The following is a 22032-nucleotide window of genomic DNA, read 5'->3' as shown; positions in this document are numbered from 1 at the left end:
TTTGAGTTAGTATGTTTAAATTATATAACTTATTATTAACTATGTATTCATTCGGCCAATTACATTCATTCCTTCACTCACTCCCATTTACCATAACACTCATTCACTCTCTCTCTTGCTCCCTTAGTGGGTCACTCACTGGACACAGGACAGAGACAATGGATGTAGGAAGGATTACAGCGGTCCCCACAGATATGTCAGTTTTTGAGCCATCTGTATATATCTGAAGACTCTGAGAATTAGCCAAGGCATGAGCCACATGTAACTGTCTAAGGTTGTGGTTTGATAGGGAGAGTTTCCTCACTGAAGAAAGTAGTTATCTCAAAGCAATATATACATTGCCCATGGTATCTGTACTGCATCTGCGGCTTCAGAGACATTTCCAAGATAGGTGTTCCAATATTGTGTTAGCTCTTGTAGTCAGATACCAGCAGGTTTGTTTTCACTGGGCTTATTTCTATATAAGTTTACCCAGTGAGATTCAAAAAAATACATCCAGATGGGGTAAGAAGGAAGGCTATGCAATTTGGCTGCATAATTAAGAAGCAATACTTTTCTCCTAAGATGTAGTGGAGGTCCATTAGCATCTATATACAAACATTACACTGGGGACATCATCAAAGCTCTTAATGCAATCCTGACAGCACTATGCTAGACTGGATCGAGCTAAGCCAATGCTGTCTTATGTGCAGAATCATAAATTGGGTCTCCATTGTCTAGACGAGGTCATATTAAGGTTCGATATATGCATAGCAGTGTGAAGTGATTGGCTCCCTGTGCCATAGAGGAGATAAATTTAAGTATATTCATCTTTTTCATACATTGAGTTTGTATTTGCATTATATGCCTCTGAAAAGTAACTTTAATGTCGAGTATTAGGCCCAAGAACTGGATATTGTTGCTAAGTGGTATTGGTTGGGCTCCTAACCTTAGTTCAGGACCTGGATGGAGATGATGCTTTTTACAAAAGTGGACAGCCATTGTTTTTGTTGTAGAGATGCGATAGCCATTGTGGGATGCCCGAGACTCTATTTTGTTTATCGAGATCTGCAGTTCAAGGAAGCACATATTTTGTGAGTGGTAGCATATCGTTAGGTCATCTGCATAAAGATAGGTGTCAACATTAACCAGAATATTTTCTGTTCCATTGTTTAGCCTAACTGCAAAGAGCATTGCACTAAGAACTGACCCTTGTGGGACCCCTTCTTCTTGGACAACTGTTCGGGATAGTGAATTGCAGTAATGCACTTGAATGGTAATCACACAAAGTTTTGGAGAAAACTTTGTATGATTAGTAGTGGCTGACCCCAGAGTCCTGTAACATACAGATTTTGAAGAATGCCATAGCGCCAGGTGGTATCAAAAGATTTTCAATGTCCAGCCAGACCATGACAAGATGTTCTTTATGGATAAAAGCATTCTATATATCGGATTCTGCCTTGATCATAAGGTCCAGAGCTGACCGATTTTTTTTCAAAAGCCATACTGATTCTTATTCATCACTGAATGAGATTCTAGATACCATACTAGTTGAGCGTGAATAATTTTTTCTAACGTTTTACCAAGGCAACTGATAAGAAATACTAGCAGATAGTCTAATTAGTCTAACTGATCCTTTCCAGGTTTAAAAAAGGCTATGACTATTGAGTGGCACCAAGAATGAGGGAAGCAGCCTTCTGAGAATATCCAGTTGATATATCAGCAATGAATTCAATATTAGTATATCTCATTGGGCCATGGTGCACTATTAGCTGACCTATTTAGGGAGGCTCTCCAGTTTGAGTAATGTAAAAGGTCGATTATATGGAAGAGATGCTGTTGTATTCAAGTTCAGCTTATACTTTTCTGCATTGGCTTTTTCCTGTTTAAAGGTCCTCTCATATGCTGATATGGCTGAGATTTGAGAAAAGCATTCTGCAAGGGCATTTGCAATTTCTACTGGAGAGGAAAAGTCTTTATCCTTCCAACTTAGAATAGACATTGATTCTGGAAGGGATTTATCATTCGGCTTTCTGATTTTGTTCCAGATTTTTCTACTGTCTGTATTTCTAGTAATAATGGAAGCAAACCAGATCCAAGAGACTTAGCTTTAACTTTCTTAAAATTAATCAGGTTGACAGTTGTTGGATACTTGTGGAACAGATTCCATTCTTTATTCTGTTCTTTTCTAGCATCATGGCACATAATTCCACCAGATATTGGCAAGTCTGTGAGGAGCAATTGTGGATTTTTGTATAGCACAGTTTGCAGCTTTTATTATCTGTGTAGTAATGTGGTCAGCATCATCAATAGGCTGGGTTATGATGACTTGAAAATCAGAGGAAACTGCACGTGAACATGGTCCAGTCTGCCTTGGAAAATTCCCATTTTATTCAGCTGGCTAAATGCAAATAATTGGGTAATGGTCACTGTTTAGTGGGTTACTTAAAACTAACCACTGAATTATTGGGAGCAGTTTTAAGGATTATAATGATAAGTCTACAGCAGGAGGTGCTCTGGTGGGAAAGTGAATATAAGTGCCAGCACCACTTATATTCACTTTCTTATTCATCATTCTGCATTTTTGACAAGCAGTTGGATATTCTGCTTGTCAAAAATTGTGTCAATGAGTTTTTCTTGTTTATCTATGTATGGAGATCCCACATAGAACAGAGCTCATTGAAATCCCCTAGAAGGATGAAAGGAGGTGAAAGCTGTTTAATAAGATCCTCCAATTCTTTCACAAAGAATTTTTAGTTTGGGGAAAGGTATATAGAGAATACAGTTAACATAAAACTCAAAACAATATGTACTGCTACAGCCTCAAATGTGGTCTTCAGAGGGATCTATTTTGTAGGAACCTTGTGGTCAACAAGTATGGCTTCACCTCCTCTTATTGAGTTATTAATATTTATGTCTTGTTGATAGATACAATAATTTTTAATCACCTGAGTCACCTGTGGAGTTAGATTGGTTTCTTTGCAGGTAGACGCTTTTTTGACTATGCTGTTTGATTAGATTATAAATATCAAAAATGTTTCTGCACAGACCGCTATAGTTCAACCATATAATCTTAGGCATTATCTAGTTTTAGAGATTGTGTCTGTCTGGTTTTTTTTTTTTTTTTTTGTATACAGCCTGTTTGTATACAAAAAGAAGATCTAGTTTCATCCTTTCTTTTTTTGGAAAGGTAGGGGCTTGAAGTACATGTTGTCTTCTGCACGAAAATCAATGATTAGCTCATCCTGCAGAGTACCAGCATTGATATCCATATTTGCTGAACATGGCTGGTCTGCAATTTGTGGAGGTTGATGTTTTTATTTTACAGTTTCTGGCAGAGTTTGACCTTGTATTTTTGGATCTGGATGCTAACCTTTAAAATTTGGGCATTGTGGCGTTTCTGCAGTATATTTCTCCATTTGTATATGGGCGTTACGTTATTTTGGATTTTAGGAGCATTAGCAACTAAGGCCATATTGCTCCGGGATATGCGGTGGTCATTCCCTGACCTTCCCGCATCCCCCGTATTTGGTGGTGACGGGCTCGAACCCCGGTCTAATCAAGAAGCGTGTGCTGCGCACTGCTGCTCCTTCCCACCTGGCTACGGAGGCGCCTATGGGCTTTGTAGACAAAAAGGGCAGACAGTGTCTTCCTCAACATACTTTTTGTGAGTTTCCAAATTTTTGACATGTGAAACACCTTATTGGGTTGGGAATATAGGGAAGTAAGTGGCAATTAAGGTATCCAGCTTTCACACATAAAGGTTGGTGTATCAAATGTTAAATTATGTTTCTAATGGAACTAGTTCACCCTCTTTTTAATCATTATTCATTTTTCTTGAATGAATTTTTGATCTTTTAGTTCTGCAAGTAGCTCATCTTCAGTAACAGTCATCAGAAGCATTTAATGTAGCATGAGGGATGACTTGTATAAGTATTCCGCCAAAAGCTGATATTTTCAGTAGAGCCTGAAAACACTAATGCTGAGCTGTTTCAACTAGTAAATCTCCAGATTGGAGTCGTTTTACTATTTTCGGTGAACCAGCCACACTTTCTAAACATTTCTGAATTAGAGATGGCAAAAAGACTCCAATCACAATAGGAATGTTTAAATCAGCAGGAATGTTGGATATACCTGCTGATTCTCATTTTTACATAGTCTCTTAGATTGTGATGTGTCATGTTCAGTTTCATTCAGGTCAAAAGATGAGCATCTAGGCTCAAGTGCTGGATAGTTGTCATAATCCGTGGTTGCTTTAGCCTGGAAATTAACTTTTCCCCAAGGTTACCGGCCCCACCATGTGGAAGCAAGTACAGTGCCAACAGTGACCAAGCGATAAGAGGTTAATGATTAGTATTCTATGTAGGTTAGTTCTTATACAAGAAGAAATATACCTTTCTTTCTTTTGGGAAAGCTTATTTCTTTATTTAGAAGAGCAGAAATGAAGTAATGCAAATAAATACTTGCAACATTCTCAGTAAACTGCTAATTCTAGTGAACACACTTTTAAACTTGCTTGAAACTTGGGACCCGAGAACTATGTTGTTATTTGGTTTTTAGTAGCATTAGCAACTAAGGCCATATTGCTCCGGGGATGTGTGGTGGTCATTCCCTGACCTTTCCGCAACCTCTGTATTTGGTCCGAGAACTATGGACTGCCTGGCTTATGTCCTAGTGGTGATGGGCAACATAGAGTCCAACAGAGACCTTGGGGTCAAAAGTCAGAAGAATAACACAAAACAACAAGCTACACATGCACACACACTTCTGGCACTTATAGAGTTATGTTTACTTCACAACATAACAATGGCGCAGTTGTAGGAAACAACTGTGGCACCAATCCCAAAACACTATGCCATGATCCCTAATTTCATGCATTCAATTCAAACTTAGGATTTTTGTACTCAGCATATAAAGTCAACTCTAAAATTTCAGATAATTTTTTTAGTGGTTCAAATGTAAACTTAAATGCTGAAATATACAATATTATAATTGTTATTATATTTTCAGTTAGACACTGTATATATACATTTTCTATATAATTTATATAGAAATTATCTACACTCAATGATTACTGAATTATGACCACCCCATTCAAAATGGACTATGCCACATGGCTCACAGTATAAAAATACTGAACAGCTTCCTATACTAGATTTGCAATGACCGTGCAAGTCAAAGTGATAAAGTAGCAGTTATGGGAAATAAGAGAGACATCAGAGTTTCAGAAGGGCATGATTGTGAGAGCTTATGCATCATATCGGAAACAGCATATCTTGTCGACTGCTCATGGCCTACTGTGGTTAAGGTGTACAAAGAATGGCGTAGAGCAGGTGAAGAGCTGTAAAGGATTATGCAAGGTGGATGTTCATGCTAAGCGAAGGGTCAGTGCATTTTACAGACTCAACAGCAGATCATTGGGCAACAATCAGAGCCTTCACAATACAATATGGGGAATGCAAGAATGACATGCCACACACTCAGATATATTGGGTTTCACAGCAGATGACCCAAGAGACACCCTCTGCCCACTGCTGATCATCATCAATGGTGAATGCTGCAGTGTGAACAACATGCTGGTTGGTTCAATGAATCAAAATACCAGGTGCAAAACCTTGAAGGATGCCTTCATGTGTGGCAAACACAACACAAGTCCATAGGGACCATTGTGCATGGTGGCCACTATCCAGGCGGTGATTGCATAATATGGAGCATGTTTTGCTGGCAAAAACTACAGCCCTAATGCTTATGAACCGATGCTTCATTGGTGAAATCTACTGGCAGATCTTAGGAGACCACTGCATCCTGCCATGATACATTTTTTCATGGACAGAAATGGGATTTTCCAAGACAATAATGCGGTGTGTCATTGTGCCCTCACTGTGCATAACTGGTTGGAGGAATACAATGAAGATATCACCCATCTTGACTGGCCTCCAAATTTGCCTGACCTCAATTCAATTGAGCACCAGTGGGATGTTTTAGAATGGGAAATGAGGCATATGGACATGCATAGTGTCTATTCTGACAATGTGGAAAGCTTTGCAGGCAGTATGGCTGCATCTCCCTAGTGGAGATGCAGCCATACTGCCTGCAAAGTCTGGAGTCTAGTGGAGCCAATACCTAGACAAATAGTGGCTGTTATCCATGCAAAAGGTGCTCCAACCCAGTATTAAATAAGTGATGATAATTCAGTGATGATAATTCAGTGATGATCACTGCGTGTGCTCGTGTGTGTGTGTGTGTGTGTATAAAGATTAATATGCAAGAAACAAATAAATAACTTACAGTTTCGCCTTTCAATCCAGGAAATCCTATGAATCCCTCTAATCCTGGTGCCCCCACTCTGCCTGGAATACCTTGTAATCCAGGAAGGCCAGGTTCACCAGAAGTCCCTTTAGGTCCTTTCACACCTCTTGGATATTCAAATTCTCCAGCATCACCTTTTTGGCCTGATCTACCTTCTTCACCATCAGCTCCAGGGGGACCCTACAAAAAAATAAAAAAGTCATGTCTTTACATATCACTTGATTTAAAATTCTTATCTTGGTGCTGAGTGATGTCACCATATACTATAGTTTTATACATCTTTCATTTTGTTACTAAGAGGTGAATAAATTTCGGTATTTTCAGTTTTCATATTTGTTTTTTTTTGCACAACCCCTATAACTGTATAATTTGATCTTTTGAAATTTTATTAGGCAAGTTCAGAATTGCTTAGGAACTATATTAATAGTTCCTAAGAATAGTTCGTTATAGAAATTCTTAATTTATTATTGATTCCACAAGAGATTTTTGTTACACAATTTTCACATGATTATTAGAAATAAAACCATCCCAATTCCATTTTTAACATGCAGTATAAGTCATGTCTTTTGAGGTTATGACTGGCATCGCAGAAAGACCCAACATCCATTACCTTTTGACAGTAGAGCTTTTAAAATGGTTTCTATAATTCAGCTCCAAGATAGTCCAACCCGCTGTAAAGCTCTAGAAGAGTTTTATAATAAGCTTATCTATTGAAAAATCATGTTGTGTCTACTCTGCTAGCTATGACTGATAGGAACCAAATAATATTCACCAGGAGAGGGGTAGTTTACGGCTTCTGCACTTCAGAATCCCAACACCTCTACACCGCAATGCATAATAAATAGTCAAACTTTCGGCAAAAAAAAAAAAATTTTTTTTTTCTTTCTTTCATGTAAAAAATAAACAGCACATGACTACCAGAGAAAAAAATGTGCCAAAGTTTCAGTTTCTGGGTCAAGATGAAATCAAAATGTAAATTACACGATAATGCGAAAGGTTATAAAAAAGTTCATACCCTTACATAGAAATAATAGCCCTAGAAAGATGAAACTTTGCAGGAATGTCAATCCTTTTCTATGTATTCCACGTATAGTAACACATTTCTCCCATCTATGGATCAGTTGTTTAATGCCTTGATCATAGAAGTCTGCACTTTTTGCCTGAAACCATGATTCCACTTCACTGATGACTTCCTGAGACAAATCAAAGCGCCGTCCATGCAATAGTTTCTTCATTTCTCGAAACAAGAAGAAGTCTCACAGTGCTAGGTCAGGAAAATGTTGAGAAAAATTTTCAACATCCACATTACACAAATCCAACAGTTGGTGAGAACATTACATTCAACATTGCTTCTGCAAAGTCATCAGCAATCTTGGAACTCATTGCGCGGAGACCTTAGACATGTACAGATGGTTATGTAAAATGCTGTGGGCAGATCCATACCTAATTCCCACTGCATTTGTGATGAAATGAATTGTCACACGTCTGTCACTCAGCACCAACTGCTCAACCTTTGCAACTGTCTCAATGTCTGTGGATGTTGATGGGATGGCCTTCCTTCTCTTGGCCCATCAAAGACACTTTTACGACCACAATGGAAATGCCATTTCCAATTTTATAGGACGGACAATTCTACCCAAACACGGCTTTCATTTCTTCACTAATTTCCTGAGCTTTCTTTCCCCTGCAAATGCAGGAACTTGATCACTCTCCACTTTGTCAACCCTAGCATCCTTCCTCAGATTCTGGGATCCGCCTCTGATGTAGGATCACCTACGGGAATGAAATTTCACATGTTAGTTACCAAATATGAAAATAACATATATTACTGCGGTGGTGTCCAAACTTTTCCCGATCAGGACCCATATATTAAAAAAAAAAATTCAAAGTTAGATTTCTTTATGCTGTTTTAGTTCAATTTCCAGGCAGGTCGTAGGTTTTGTTGTTTTTTGGTTTTTAGGAGCATTAGCAACTAAGGCCATATTGCTCCGGGATATGCGGTGGTCATTCCCTGACCTTTCCGCATCTTCCGTATTTGGTGGTGACGGGCTCGAACCCCGGTCTAATCAAGAAGCGTGTGATACGCACTGCTGCTCCTTCCCACCTGGCTACGGAGGCGCAGGCCGTAGGTTGGACCCTGCTGTGAATCCATTGTAAGCGCTCCATTTGAGAATTAGGAGAGAGTGATTTTCTTTTACCCTGAAAAATAATCATTTGTTGTTTTGCAGTCACCTCCATAGCCAGGTGGGCAGGAGCAGCAGTGTGTAGCACACGCTTCTTGATTAGACCAGGGTTCGAGCCCGTGACCACCCAACACGGAGGATGCGGAAAGGTCAGGGAATGACCACTGCATATCCCCGGAGCATTATGGCCTTAGTTGGTAATGCTCCTAAAAAACAAATAACAACAACTGTTGTTTTGTGGAAGTGCTTTATCCACATTTTTCTGTAAATTTTCTTTATCTCTGTTTACATGATCACAGTACCTAAATATCTGAATGACACTGACATTTTGGACAGTTTCAAAAAAAAAGAAAAAAGAAAGAAAAGAAAAAATTCAAATTTAATGACAACATCGAAGATGAGAGAAGGAAAACGAGGACAACGAATGTATAAAACCTTCTAAACATGAATTTTCGCCATTTGGTGAAAATAAAGTTAGAAAATTGTCAATTAGGTTACAGTTAAATGAAAGAGATACAATTCGTGGATTTCAGGAATACATAATTGAACAGATGGTTTCGGAAGAATTGAAGCATTTGATGTATGATACCAATTTCATCGAACGAATGTGAACGAGGATTTTCAAAATTGAATCTGATCGTCAGCCCAAACAGAGCTTTGTTGATGACAAAAACAGTTTCTTAAAATTGTAAGCCCATCACTGACCTGCTTCAATCCAGCAAAATATGTCGATTCATTGCTGCTCCGGAAACATCATTAAGCAAGAGACACACAAAGAGGAAGAAAAGAAGTCGCCACAGGATGTCGGATGAGACCTTAATAAAAATTTGGAATATTCTATAAAAACTTTATTATGAAATAATTTTTACTTATGTTATTTATTTTTACTTATTATTTTTAGGGGCCGTAGTCTAACGAAGGACCCTTATAATGTCACTTGGTTGTCTGTCTGTCTGTCCGTTCGTCTGTCACAGCATTGTATCTCTGGAACCACTCAACCTATTGACTTGAAATTTTGCATGGATTTGTACATCATGTGGGCCAACATAACGCCATATTAATCGTAGTTGAAATAATTTGTCTGAGAAATGGGGGTAAAATGTGGGGGGAACAAAAATGTTGTTGACAACGCACAAACAAACAAGTTGTTGTTGTTATTTTGCATTAGCAACGAAGGCCATATTGCTCTAGAGATAGGCAGTGGTCATTCCCTGACCTTTCTGCATCCTCTGTCGACAACCTATAGCTTATTATATACCGTTGGACGGAGCTCAACGAGTAGGTTTAAAACATAATTTTAAAATATTTTTAAAATTAAAAATTGCGGTGCCAAACAGAAAAATGTGAGTAATTTTCATGTCCCCTCCCCTCTATTTCTTCGATAATGGAGCTAAAAATTTGAAAATCACATTAGCTATGCATTATTTGATGTTTATCAAGGGAAAACTATTCCGATTGAAATCTATCATTTACTTTTTGTGTTAAAAATAAAAAAACAAATTTTTATTGCACTTTGATAGCACGCTTCTTTGTATTAAGCAACTCTCCCTTTGGTGACAAAAAGCTTGCTAAATAGTTAGTTAATAATTCTATAAAGGTCATTTATAAATTTTGCGAGGAGAAGTATTTTTTAACAATTTGCAAAGCTGGAGTTGTCCCGGCAAGGAGGTACTCAGAGAGCCAGTGTTGAGGGGGCAGTGGTGGGGGAGGTGCCTGTGCAGAGTCTTATTATTATTATTAATAGCTACATGGTGCAAGGAAGCCTGAGGCTTGTGCTGCACCAACCAAAAAAAAAAAAATTCCCAAGTTACCCTGAGAGAGAGAGAGTCGAAGGGAGTCACCAAGTAAAAGAAGAATGATGATATCCAGCTCAGGACCCTGGGTGTGCCAAGCCCATACTCACCAGATGTGAGCCCCTGGGGGTAATTGCATGGCCCTCACCTGCCAGTCGCTTCTCCCACCCTGTCATTTACAACAACTGCAAAGATTCAAATAGACAACATTTTTGTTAGTTCCTCAGTTTCAGGCCAAGCCGGGGTACTAAAAACTTTTTTCAGTTACCATAAAGCTCTCTATTTGAGATACTACACTAATGACCATTTGGGACTACAGATCCTTCGAGTGTCCGGCATACTACACTAATGACCATTTGGGACTACAGATCCTTCGAGTGTCCGGCACTCAGTAGTTGACCAATTTATTTACTTATTTTACTCATATTTTACTTATTTCTTTTATATTCAGTAAACCCCCACTATTCGTGGGGGTTACGTTCCTGAGAAATGTCGCGAATACCGAAAAGCTGAATACTGAGTTATGGCTCCCATAGTAATAAAGAGGTTCCGTTCCAAAGTATGAAATATATAAGAAAAACAAACTAGTCTAAAATTTTGTCTATGTTTGTATTATATGTACCTTCATAGTATGGCTATGTACATAGACAGTACATAGTGAAATGCAAGCATATGGCATTGAAACGAAAATAAGAAACAGTTTAATATTAAATGTAATATTTATTAGAAATTTCAAACAAATCTTTCAAACCAGCACCTTTGCTAGCAAAAAAACTTATCCCGCCAGTGCTATCACCAGTGTCGCTAAAGTGTTGATAAAGGAGTTTTGCCTTTTCAGAGATGATGAGTGAACTTAACGGAATTTTATTTTGAGTTCGGTCTTCTATCCACAGATTTAAAGCTTTTTCCATTTTTTCTAATTTAACATCACGAGTTACAGAGCAAATTTTTGAAGCAATTAGCACGTTTTCACGGACACTACGCAGATTTTTTCTTCCGATTTTTTGATTGATCGTACCGTTGACTCTTTGATTTTATAATGTTTTGCCACTGAGGAGACACTTTCACCATTAGAAATTTTATCGAATAACTCAATTTTATTCACTAATGTCATCACCTTCTTTGATATTTTCACATTTCTCTTGTTATTCGTAGCCATTTTTTTTTTTTTTTTTTTTTTTTGGCAGTTGTTGGCGCATAGGCTTCTGTGGCCATAATGCACCTCCCAAGGTTTTTGCAGTACTTTGATCCAAGCCCGAGGCGGGAATCGAACCAGGGACCTTTGGGTTGCCGGGCAGGCACTTTACCCACCCGGCTAGCCTGGTCGGCCCATATTTTTGTAGGGGTTAGAAAGAACTTGTCCGCAATAAAGTCACTTTCTTCCTTTAACACACTCGAAAAAGTCTGTTTTACACTGCAAAACGGTAGATTTATCACTTTTGTAAGCATATAAATTTATAAATTGATAAATTTATTCAATTCATAAGCATATAAATTAAAAGCAAACGACGAAACCTTCCATGACAAGCGCATAACACAATCTGAACAAGGATTAGCGAGAAACATCCATGCTTGCGATTTTCTCACCCTTCTCCCATCCACCCACTGAGTGCTGTTTTGACCGGGAAAGATAATTTTAGCCACGCCCATGTTTTTTTTATGGCGGAAAATATTCATGGCACTTTAAAATTCACATTTTTTTAGGTTTCATTTTATATTAAATCGGCGATCGCGAATACGCGAAACCGCGAATAGCGGGGGTTCATTGTACTTGAATAATAAATTTATGCTTAATACACTGTGTTAATATACTAAATTTGTTGTTCTTATTCCAAAAACATTACTACGAAAGTAATAATATCAGGAAAAAAAAAACTTTTAGAGTACTTTTCATATCCTTTTAATTTTCAATTTTTCCTCATAGCAAAAAATGAGTACCGGCACCTATTTTTCTACAAAAAAAGCACTGTGTATATATATATATATATACTATCATTGAATTATATTTATAATGAAATGAAATGAAATAAATAAATGAATCCTTAAGCATTCATTAGAGGCAGCGACATGCAATTCCCCCATATGAAGCTGAAATACATCCAATATTTTAAATTAAATAAAATAAAACATAAGCCAGTAGTATGGCAAAAACTGTAGAGCGAAAATTAACATGAAAATAACCCAAATAAGCAATCGAACGAAAAAAAGAATAGATATAAATAGTAGCCCAGAAACCCTTGTATAATTTCGATCTTTAAATCCAATTAACAAAAACTATACAAAATTTAGGATAATGCCAACTATTTATTAATTTAGCGCTACCCCCCAGAGAGGTGCCAGTTCTGAAAGACGTGAAAATCACCAAAAGAGGGTTAAAGGAACTACCAAACGATAACAAAATAAAATTAAAATAAATTAAAATAAAATAGACTGACCATCATGCCCCATCTCGACAGAGGACCACAAGGCCAATAATGGTCATGGAATCACTGCATTTCAATCGCTATACAAATCGTCGCCATGGTGAAAAGATCGAAGTACCAATTCACCCTCCCCTCCTCCGATCGATCCACCAATGCAGAGGATTTGCACGGCGGTGGTCCTTATGCAGCGAAAAATAAAATATAGAACAGACAGCACTCTAGAGCAGAGCCACACCACTGACATACTGTAAGCTGAATCAGCTTATATAGAAGAAAAAAGGAAAATAGATGGCAGCACAGGCATTGCTAAATTAGCATATCGTCCCGTTACTATTGAATTTTATTAAATGTTGACGAAAGTTAAATTATAATAAAATAAATAAATAATTAATTAAGCATTCATTAGAGGCAGCTACTTGCAATTCCTCCATATGAAGCCGAAATATATACTATCATTGAATTATATTTATAATGAAATGAAATAAATAAATCAATCCTTAAGCATTCATTAGAGGCAGCGACATGCAATTCCCCCATATGAAGCTGAAATACATCCAATATTTTAAATTAAATAAAATAAAACATAAGCCAGTAGTATGGCAAAAACTGTAGAGCGAAAATTAACGTGAAAATAACTCAAATAAACAATCGAACGAAAAAAAGAATAGATATAAATAGTAGCCCAGAAACCCTTGTATAATTTCGATCTTTAAATCCAATTAACAAAAACTATACAAAATTTAGGATAATGCCAATTATTTATTAATTTAGCGGTACCCCCCAGAGAGGTGCCAGTTCCGAAAGACGTGAAATATCACCAAAAGAGGGTTAAAGGAACTACCAAACAATAACAAAATAAAATTAAAATAAATTAAAATAAAATAGACTGACCATCATGCCCCATCTCGACAGAGGACCACGAGGCCAATAATGGATTATTTAATTAATTATTTAATTAATTAATTATTTATTTATTTTATTATAATTTAACTTTCGTCAACATTTAATAAAATTCAATAGTAACGGGACGATATGCTAATTTAGCAATGCCTGTGCTGCCATCTATTTTCCTTTTTTCTTCTATATAAGCTGATTCAGCTTACAGTATGTCAGTGGTGTGGCTCTGCTCTAGAGTGCTGTCTGTTCTATATTTTATTTTTCGCTGCATAAGGACCACCGCCGTGCAAATCCTCTGCATTGGTGGATCGATCGGAGGAGGGGAGGGTGAATTGGTACTTCGATCTTTTCACCATGGCGACGATTTGTATAGCGATTGAAATGCAGTGATTCCATGACCATTATTGGCCTCGTGGTCCTCTGTCGAGATGGGGCATGATGGTCAGTCTATTTTATTTTAATTTATTTTAATTTTATTTTGTTATCGTTTGGTAGTTCCTTTAACCCTCTTTTGGTGATTTTCACGTCTTTCGGAACTGGCACCTCTCTGGGGGGTAACGCTAAATTAATAAATAGTTGGCATTATCCTAAATTTTGTATAGTTTTTGTTAATTGGATTTAAAGATCGAAATTATACAAGGGTTTCTGGGCTACTATTTATATCTATTCTTTTTTTCGTTCGATTGCTTATTTGGGTTATTTTCATGTTAATTTTCGCTCTACAGTTTTTGCCATACTACTGGCTTATGTTTTATTTCATTTAATTTAAAATATTGGATATATATATATATATATATATAGTGCTTTTTATGTAGTTTTTGCTGGCCTCTGTAAACTTAAAAGAAAACATGGAAACATATTTTGCATCCTGTAGGTATAATCATGTTGTTATTATTGTTATTTAGTTTTTTTAGGAGCATTAGCAACTAAGGCCATATTGCCCCGGGGTATGCGGTGGTCATTTCCTGATCTTTCCACATCCTCCATATTTGGTGGTCATGAGCTTGAACCCCAGTCTAATCAAGAAGCGTGTGCTACGCACTGCTGCTCCTGCCCACCTGGCTGCGGAGGTACCCAGAATAATCGTGAAAATATCGTAATGTGAACCCAATAACACATTGTGCTTTTTTTTTTTTTTTTTGTATTTCATTCTAAGTCCTTGCAAGGTGAAAATTTCGCTATATTACTAAGCTATTTATCTCTCTAAAAGGTCATATTTATAATGGAAATTGCACTACCCTTTTATTGTTATCATATGCTTCGGCTATAAGAATCAATTTTGAATGCCTCTGTGATATTTTTTAAGCACGTTTCTGGAGGTCACAACCATAAAACAATTTGCAATTTCCGGTTTATTGGGCTTTTCTGTTAGTGCATCTAATTATAAACAGGTAGTAAACTCGATCTTATTGCAATTGCCATAATACCGATAACTGCAATTGTGTAGGTTTTTACACTATTGTAGTGAAATGTGTTCCCCTTCACTGAAATCTTCAATCATGTAAAAAACAAATTTCCAGAAACTTCTCTTCATTCCTATTTAGGTATTAGAATGAGGAAGGGAAAGCAACAAATCAAAAGTGCAAGTGGTAGTAGTGCCAGAAAACAAAACAAAACTGTTTTAGAAATGAAGATGAAAATGATTAAGTATGAAGCAGGAGAAAGTTTGTCATCTATTGCAGGGGAATTAGGTCTCGCTGCTTCAACAGTGAATACTATTGGATAGTGTGTGTATAAAAGAACATGTCAAAGGATCAACAAACTTAAGATCAACAGTGATCACGAAACAGCATTCAGGTGCTATATCGAAGATGGAACAGCTGTTAATAATATGGATTGTTATTGTTATTTGGTTTTTACGAGCATTAGCAACTAAGGCCATATTGCTCCGGGGATATGCGGTGGTCATTCTTTGACCTTTCTGCATCCTCCATATTCGGTGGTCATGGGCTCGAACCCCAGTCTAATCAAGAAGCATGTGCTACGCACTGCTGCTCCTGCCCACCTGGCTATGGAGGCGCCTAATAATGTGGATGGAAAATCAGATTCAGAAGCGAGTGCCCCTGAATACCACTTCTTGTGTGAGTACCACTCTACTCAAGTGTGAGTAGAGTGGTACTCCTGATTTTCATTAAAATATGGTGATTCTTTTGAGAGGTATTCTGCATTGCTCTAACTGAGCTGAGAGAGTCAGTGTAAACTATATATTTTGCATAGAGTCAAATTTTCTAGAGCTAATTGTATTGCATACAGTTCTGCTGAAAAGTTGCTACTCTGCTGCTGCTCCAACAGTTGAAAGACATTTGGAACCATCCGTATATATCGGCAAGAAGTCAGCACAGGTTTGAATATGGCTAGCATGGAGTTGTTGCACAGTCAGTGCCGGTAGTATATGTGATACCTATTTGAAAAAAATAGGTATCACAGGTCAGTTGAGGAAAGGTGGTCCATGGTGGATGAGAGTAATTCTTTATCTGTTGCCTATTGTGGAGAGGAACATTCCAATTCTGTGATATTTCAAGGAGCCGTAGGCCAGCTGGTCGTATTTTACTTGGTTTATTTCTGTAGAGATTGAATAGTGGTAGAATAAAAAGGTATGGCTGAATAGGATGTGAAGAGCAAGTCTGTATTTTGGCTGCATATTTAAGTAATAACATTTTTCTACAAAGATGCAAAGGGGGATCATGAGCTTCAATGTATAGACTCTGAGTTGGAGATGTCCTATATGCACCAATTGCAATCTGCAGTGCATTATGTTGTATAGGATCCAGCCAGCGTAGCAAGCTCCTTCGGGCAGAATCATAAACTGGAGCACCATAATCTAAACGGGATCTAATCTGTGCTGTATAAGAGCAGCAAAGTTGTACGATCTGCTCCCCAAGAGAGGGCAGATAAAGCTCTTAGCATGTTGATCTTTTTAAGACAGGCAGTACGTATTAATTTAACACGCTCAAAGAAGTTGAGCTTACTATCCAGGATTAGTTCCAAGAATTTCATATTGCTGGCAATCGGAATTGTGGAATTTGAAATCCAAAGTTCAGGATCTGTATGCAATTGTTTTCTGTTGGGAAAGACGATATCCATTGAGCTCAGCCCACTTTTGTACTTTATTGAGGGACATCTGCAATTGCCTTTCGATAGACATGTTCTGAGAATGGCAAGAAATAGAAAGATCGTCAGCATAAAGGTAAGCCTCTACAGTATTTGAGAGTTCTTTTGTAATGAAATCAATTCTATGGGCAAACAGGGTTGCATTCAAAACTGATCCTTGCGGTACTCCTTTCCTGCGAGAATGTAGCAGAAAGGGAATTTTGATATCTGACCTGGAAAGATTGGCTCTTGAGGAAGTTCCTAATAAATATGGGCAGGTTGCCTCGTAGACCAAGGAGAATGTCATACCGCTAGGTAGTATCAAATGCCTTCTCTGTATCAATGGAGACCATGACAAGGTGTTCATTTTTCACAAAGGCATTGCGAATTTCAGATTCAGCCTTGATCATCAGATCTAGGGAGGACCTGTTTTTGCAAAAGCCATGTTGACAGTAGATGTTAAGTTTCAATGATCCAAGTGAGTCGACTGTGGATCATTTTTTCAAGAATTTTACCAAGGCAACTTGACAGAGATATTGGTCTGTAACTATTAGCACTGGAGGGATCTTTTCCAGGTTTCAAAAACACCAAAACTGTAGCATGATGCCAAGAGGTTGGATAAATACTTTCCAGGAAGATCCAGTTAAAAAAGACTAGAAGCAGTTGTAAGTTTTTGTCATTGAGATGCTGCAACATGACATAATATATGCCATCTGGCCCATAGACACTGTTTCGTGTTGTTCTGATGGCCTGTAAAAGTGCACACTATTGCAGAGGCTGATTATATGGAAGTGATAGCGAGGTTCGAAAGTTGATAGGTCTCTGTTATGTGGCAGCCTTAATTTTCTGGAATTTTGGAGTGTAGTTTGATGCAGCTGAGATTTGAGCAAAGGTTTTGCCCAAGACATTGGCTATATCTAGAGGAGCAGAGAGTTCTTGCCCATTGCAGGAGAGAATTGGGGAAGGAACAGTTAGAAACTTCCCAGAAAGCTGCCTAATTTTTTTCCATATTAGTCTGGAGTCAGTGTTTCTATTGATTGTTGATGTGAACCTAGTCCAAGTATCTTTCTTGGCCTGCTTTTGAATGTAATGTGCCATTACCCTTAGCTTCTTGTAGCTAATTAGATTAGCTGTGGTTGGAGATCGACGGAATAAATTAAATGCTTTATTTTTTTTCCTTCTTTGCTTTTGTGCACTCTTCGTTCCACCAGTAGTTGAAATTCCGTCGGGACAGGAGATTTGATAATGGAGTTGAGTACTTAGCTGCAACTAAAAGACGAGATGTAATATAATCAGTAACTTCATCTATGGGCTGTAGTTGAATAATTTTTTTTGTCAAGAGTGATTGCTGACTGAAATTTGGTCCAATTGGCTTTAGAGAATTTCCATTTCCTGCAGGGCTGTTGTAATGGTGGTTGTGTAGTCAAGAGATTACAAACAATTGGAAAATGAGCACTGCCCATGGGATCATCCAGAGCGGACCATTGCATGACTGAAAACAGTATCGGGGAGCAAATCAATAGGTCAATTGCGGAAGTCTGTCCATGACTGTATATGGGTGTGCGAGCCACTATTAAGAAGAGTGAGGTTTTGTTTTTCTAGTAAAGTTTCAATCATTCAGCCACGTCTGTCTAATTTACATGATCCCCATAGAGGATGGTGGCCATTGAAATCCCCTAGCAAGCAGACAGGGAAGGGTAGCTGTCTTAAAAGTTCTTCAAGGTCATTATAAGAGAAAGTATGATTTGGTGCGAGATAACCTGAGACAATTATTAAAGTGATCTGGGTAATCAGACGCACAGCAATGGCTTCGATTTGGGTTCGGAGAGCGATTTGTCCAGCTGGAATCTTTGAGCTAATCAAAATGGCTACACCACCATGAGCAGAATCAGATGTATTCCGATCTCTTCTATAGATTGAATAGTTTTTTATGGAAACGGAGATTTGAGGAGTTAAATAGGTTTCTTGGAGGCAGAAACCAACTGGAGAGTAGCGGTTAATTAAGTATTGAATGTCGTCAATGTTGCCACGAAAGCCTCTGAAATTCCACTGCAAAATGTAAGGCATTACTTGAATTTAGAAGAAGAAGCTGTACCCGACGTGGCTGTCTTATGGCATTCAGGCTTTGGTTTATCTCTTTTTGGAAAGGAAGGGCAACCGGTGTCCATCTCTTCTTCTGCAAATATATCCAGAATCGGATCATCCTGTTTGGATGGGTACTCTGCATCCATCGATGTGTCCTGAATAATCTTTTTTGAAGTCGAACTAGCATTATTTGTAGTAGTGGCACATTCACTGGCAGAGATTGAGATTTTGCTGGTATTGTGAGAGGAGTATTCAATGCTTGGTCTGAGTGCTTAATGGCACTGCACTGTTGCTGAGAGAGGACAGCCCGAGCCCAGTCAGAGATTGATGTGTTTCAAGGAACAGTAACATCGGTTTGTGTGGCAATGGTTTGATATTTTTTTGCAATATTGGCATAGGTATGGTTAGGTATACTGGGTGCAATTAATTTTCTTGCCTCCTGATAACTAACTCTGTTTTCAACTTTATATTTCCCAATTTTTTTCTCTGTTTTCCACCTCTCACATGTCATAGAGTAGGCAGGATGGTTGCCTTTGCAGTTGGGACATATCATTTCTTTCACCAAACAATCACTTTGAATGTGATTGGAGGATCCACAGTTGGGACAAACTGGGTTCCCTCTGCATGTCGTTTGAGAGTGGCCATACTTTTGGCATTTATAACATCTCAACGGATTGGGTATGAAAGGACGAGTGCGGCAAAGTAGATTTCTTCCTCTGTCACAGTTCCGAAAGACGTGAAATATCACCAAAAGAGGGTTAAAGGAACTACCATAATCATAATTTATCATAATTTTATCATAATTCTTTTTACATCAATTACATTTTGTTCCTGAAGCTCTTCTTTAATTTCTTCCTCTGTCACATTCATCAGGTCCCAACTAGATATTACACCCTTTGATGTATTTAGGGTTGCATATGGAGTTACTTTCACTGGAATACCAGCGAAAGTTGTCTTTTTTAGTAATTTTTCAGATTGCCTGCAATTTAGAGTTTCAATAAGTAAGTCCCCTGATTGCAGTCTCTTAACCGTCTTGGGAGATCCTGCAATACTTTCCAGGTGTTTTTGAATTAGAAAGGGGGATAGCTTACTGAGAGGCTGTTCAGATAGGAGTTCATTATTAAGAATGCAGGTAAGTCTGTCACTGTGTGATTGGTTTTCAACCTTGTTGCTTGCGATGAATCATGGTAATTTTCTGTGTTTGGCCAACAACCTGACAGCTCTAAAGTTGGAAACATATTTTGTTCCATGTTGGCTCCTCTTAGCCCCTGGCAGATGAACTTTTCTGCCAAGGTTACCGGCCCCGCCACGGGGAGGCAGGAGCAGTGCCTGGTGTGACCAAGTGAAATTAGTAGGAGTTAGTCTATTAAATATGAAAAAAGAAAGGTTACTTTCCTTCCTTCCTCTCGATCAGTACTTTTGAAAAAAAGAGCTGCTATTAAATAAAAGGATTTATTAAGGAGAAGAACATAAAAGAGAACTAGAATTAACCTTTTGAAAATCGCAGTGAAAGCACAGAGAAATCGCTCAGTCACAATCGCTTGGCACTCGGGGCCTACTTTTTCATAGATGTCATTACCTCTATGCATACTTCGCTATGTAAAGCTCACCAAAATAAAATGTTACACGGTCTATTTGATTATTAGTCTATGCCAGTAAATTAATAACCAAAAAAAAATTATGTTTAAATATTATAATGATACAAAAGTGGTGTACGCTACAAATATGCAAAATTTATTATTATTTAATTATTAATTACAGTTTTTCATGGAACACTAGTGTTCCGAGGAACATAGTTTGAGAAACGTTAGAGCAACTGTTTAGGTGAAGCAATAACAGCAGTTCATTTGCTTCAACACATACGCTCTGGACAGAAGATGTTTGAAATGCTCCAATAACAATATGGATAGACTGATGATGGATGGCATCCAGCCATCAAAGTAATCTGTTTCTGTAAGATGCATATATGGGACCCATAATTTGGTTTAGATCACACAGAGAATATTCAAGCCTCTAGTGAGAAAGGCTTTTTGAGAAAGGTCAAATTTTTTATCAAATACCAGTTCCAAAAATTTTGTGTCTGACAATACTGGAATGGCATTTTGTCCACACCTCAATTCAGGTTCGGAAAGATTATGCTTATGACAAATATGTATGCAAACAGTCTTTCAGTGAGAAGCCAGTACCCAGGAGTTAAGGCAATCAATGGATTGTTGCAGTTGTCTTTCAATAACCCTCACGTTGCATGACTGAGAAAATATGCTAAAATCACCAACATAGATGTCGCTATTTACAGATAGAGAAAGTTGTTCTGTGATGGAATTTACTTTAATGGCAAAAAGCATGACACTTAAAATTGATCGTTTGGTACTCCATCCTCTTAGCAAAAGGAACAAGAGAGTGTGCATCTATGCCAAGGCCATATAAGTGTTTTAAAATGCCAAATTTGCAAGTTGTACCATGTGTTTTTCTATATCAGAAAACACACACATTTCATTCATTTATTTATTTATTGAGTAAAGCAGCCCCCTAGGCAAAAAATCTGGCAAACCTGCTATGACACTATAGAGACAACTAATTAGTACGGCATGACAAGCCAACTAAAATTTGCAATGTTCATCCCAAACTCCACTACAGCATAACGAGCTGGACGAGCAGGATAGACAGAATGCTGAAGTAAATCCAACAGCAGCATAGCACAAGAAACTGCACAAGAAGGCAACTTGTTCTTCTGATCCCACTGTAGCACAAAAAGTTGTATGATTACAAAAGACGAACTAAGTATACTCTGAAATGTTCAACCCGAAAGTAGCCACAGCACAAGAGACAAGCTAGTAAATCAGAATGTCTTATAACTGGAGATTTAAACTTACCAGATATTGACTGCAACTTGTGGATTGGTTACTCACACATTAACAAGACTTTTGTGGATTAATTCGATGACTGTTTTCTATAAAAGCATGTTAGAGAGGCAACCAGAGGAACCAATATTCTTGACCTGATAATTAGCAGTGATTACTCACGAATTAAGAATCTACAGAAAAAAGAACCACTAGGGGGCAGTGATCATAGTATATTGATTTGGGATTTACTTAAAGATGTAAATATCACCAAGAATAAAGAAAAACATTTTTGCTTTCATAGGTAACTACAAGGGTCTCAGATATTTTTTAAAATCTATAAATCTATATCTGCTCAGGTTGGTGAAAAACTGAATGAGTATTTTGCATCTATGTTCTATATATAGATGCAAAATACTCATTCTATATACAC

The 22032-nt window shown here is 37.8% G+C and overlaps 1 protein-coding gene across 1 annotated transcript in view; it reads right to left on the bottom strand.

Annotated features, from left to right (window-relative positions):
* The window catches only part of LOC150091155 (uncharacterized), a 1391089-nt gene that overhangs the window by 662836 nt on the left and 706221 nt on the right, over nucleotides 1-22032 (bottom strand). The window contains exon 20 of the mRNA XM_090374518.1: nucleotides 6268-6468. Within this exon, the coding sequence (XP_090230644.1) occupies nucleotides 6268-6468 (201 nt within the window). The remainder of the gene's footprint in view (nucleotides 1-6267; nucleotides 6469-22032) is intronic.

Source organism: Mastigoproctus giganteus, chromosome 1, assembly GCF_048544385.1.
Source record: "Mastigoproctus giganteus isolate SK-2022 chromosome 1, ASM4854438v1, whole genome shotgun sequence".
Classification (NCBI taxonomy): domain Eukaryota; kingdom Metazoa; phylum Arthropoda; class Arachnida; order Uropygi; family Thelyphonidae; genus Mastigoproctus; species Mastigoproctus giganteus.
Note: the sequence above shows the minus strand (reverse complement) of the source record. Positions and strands in the feature narration are given on the sequence as shown.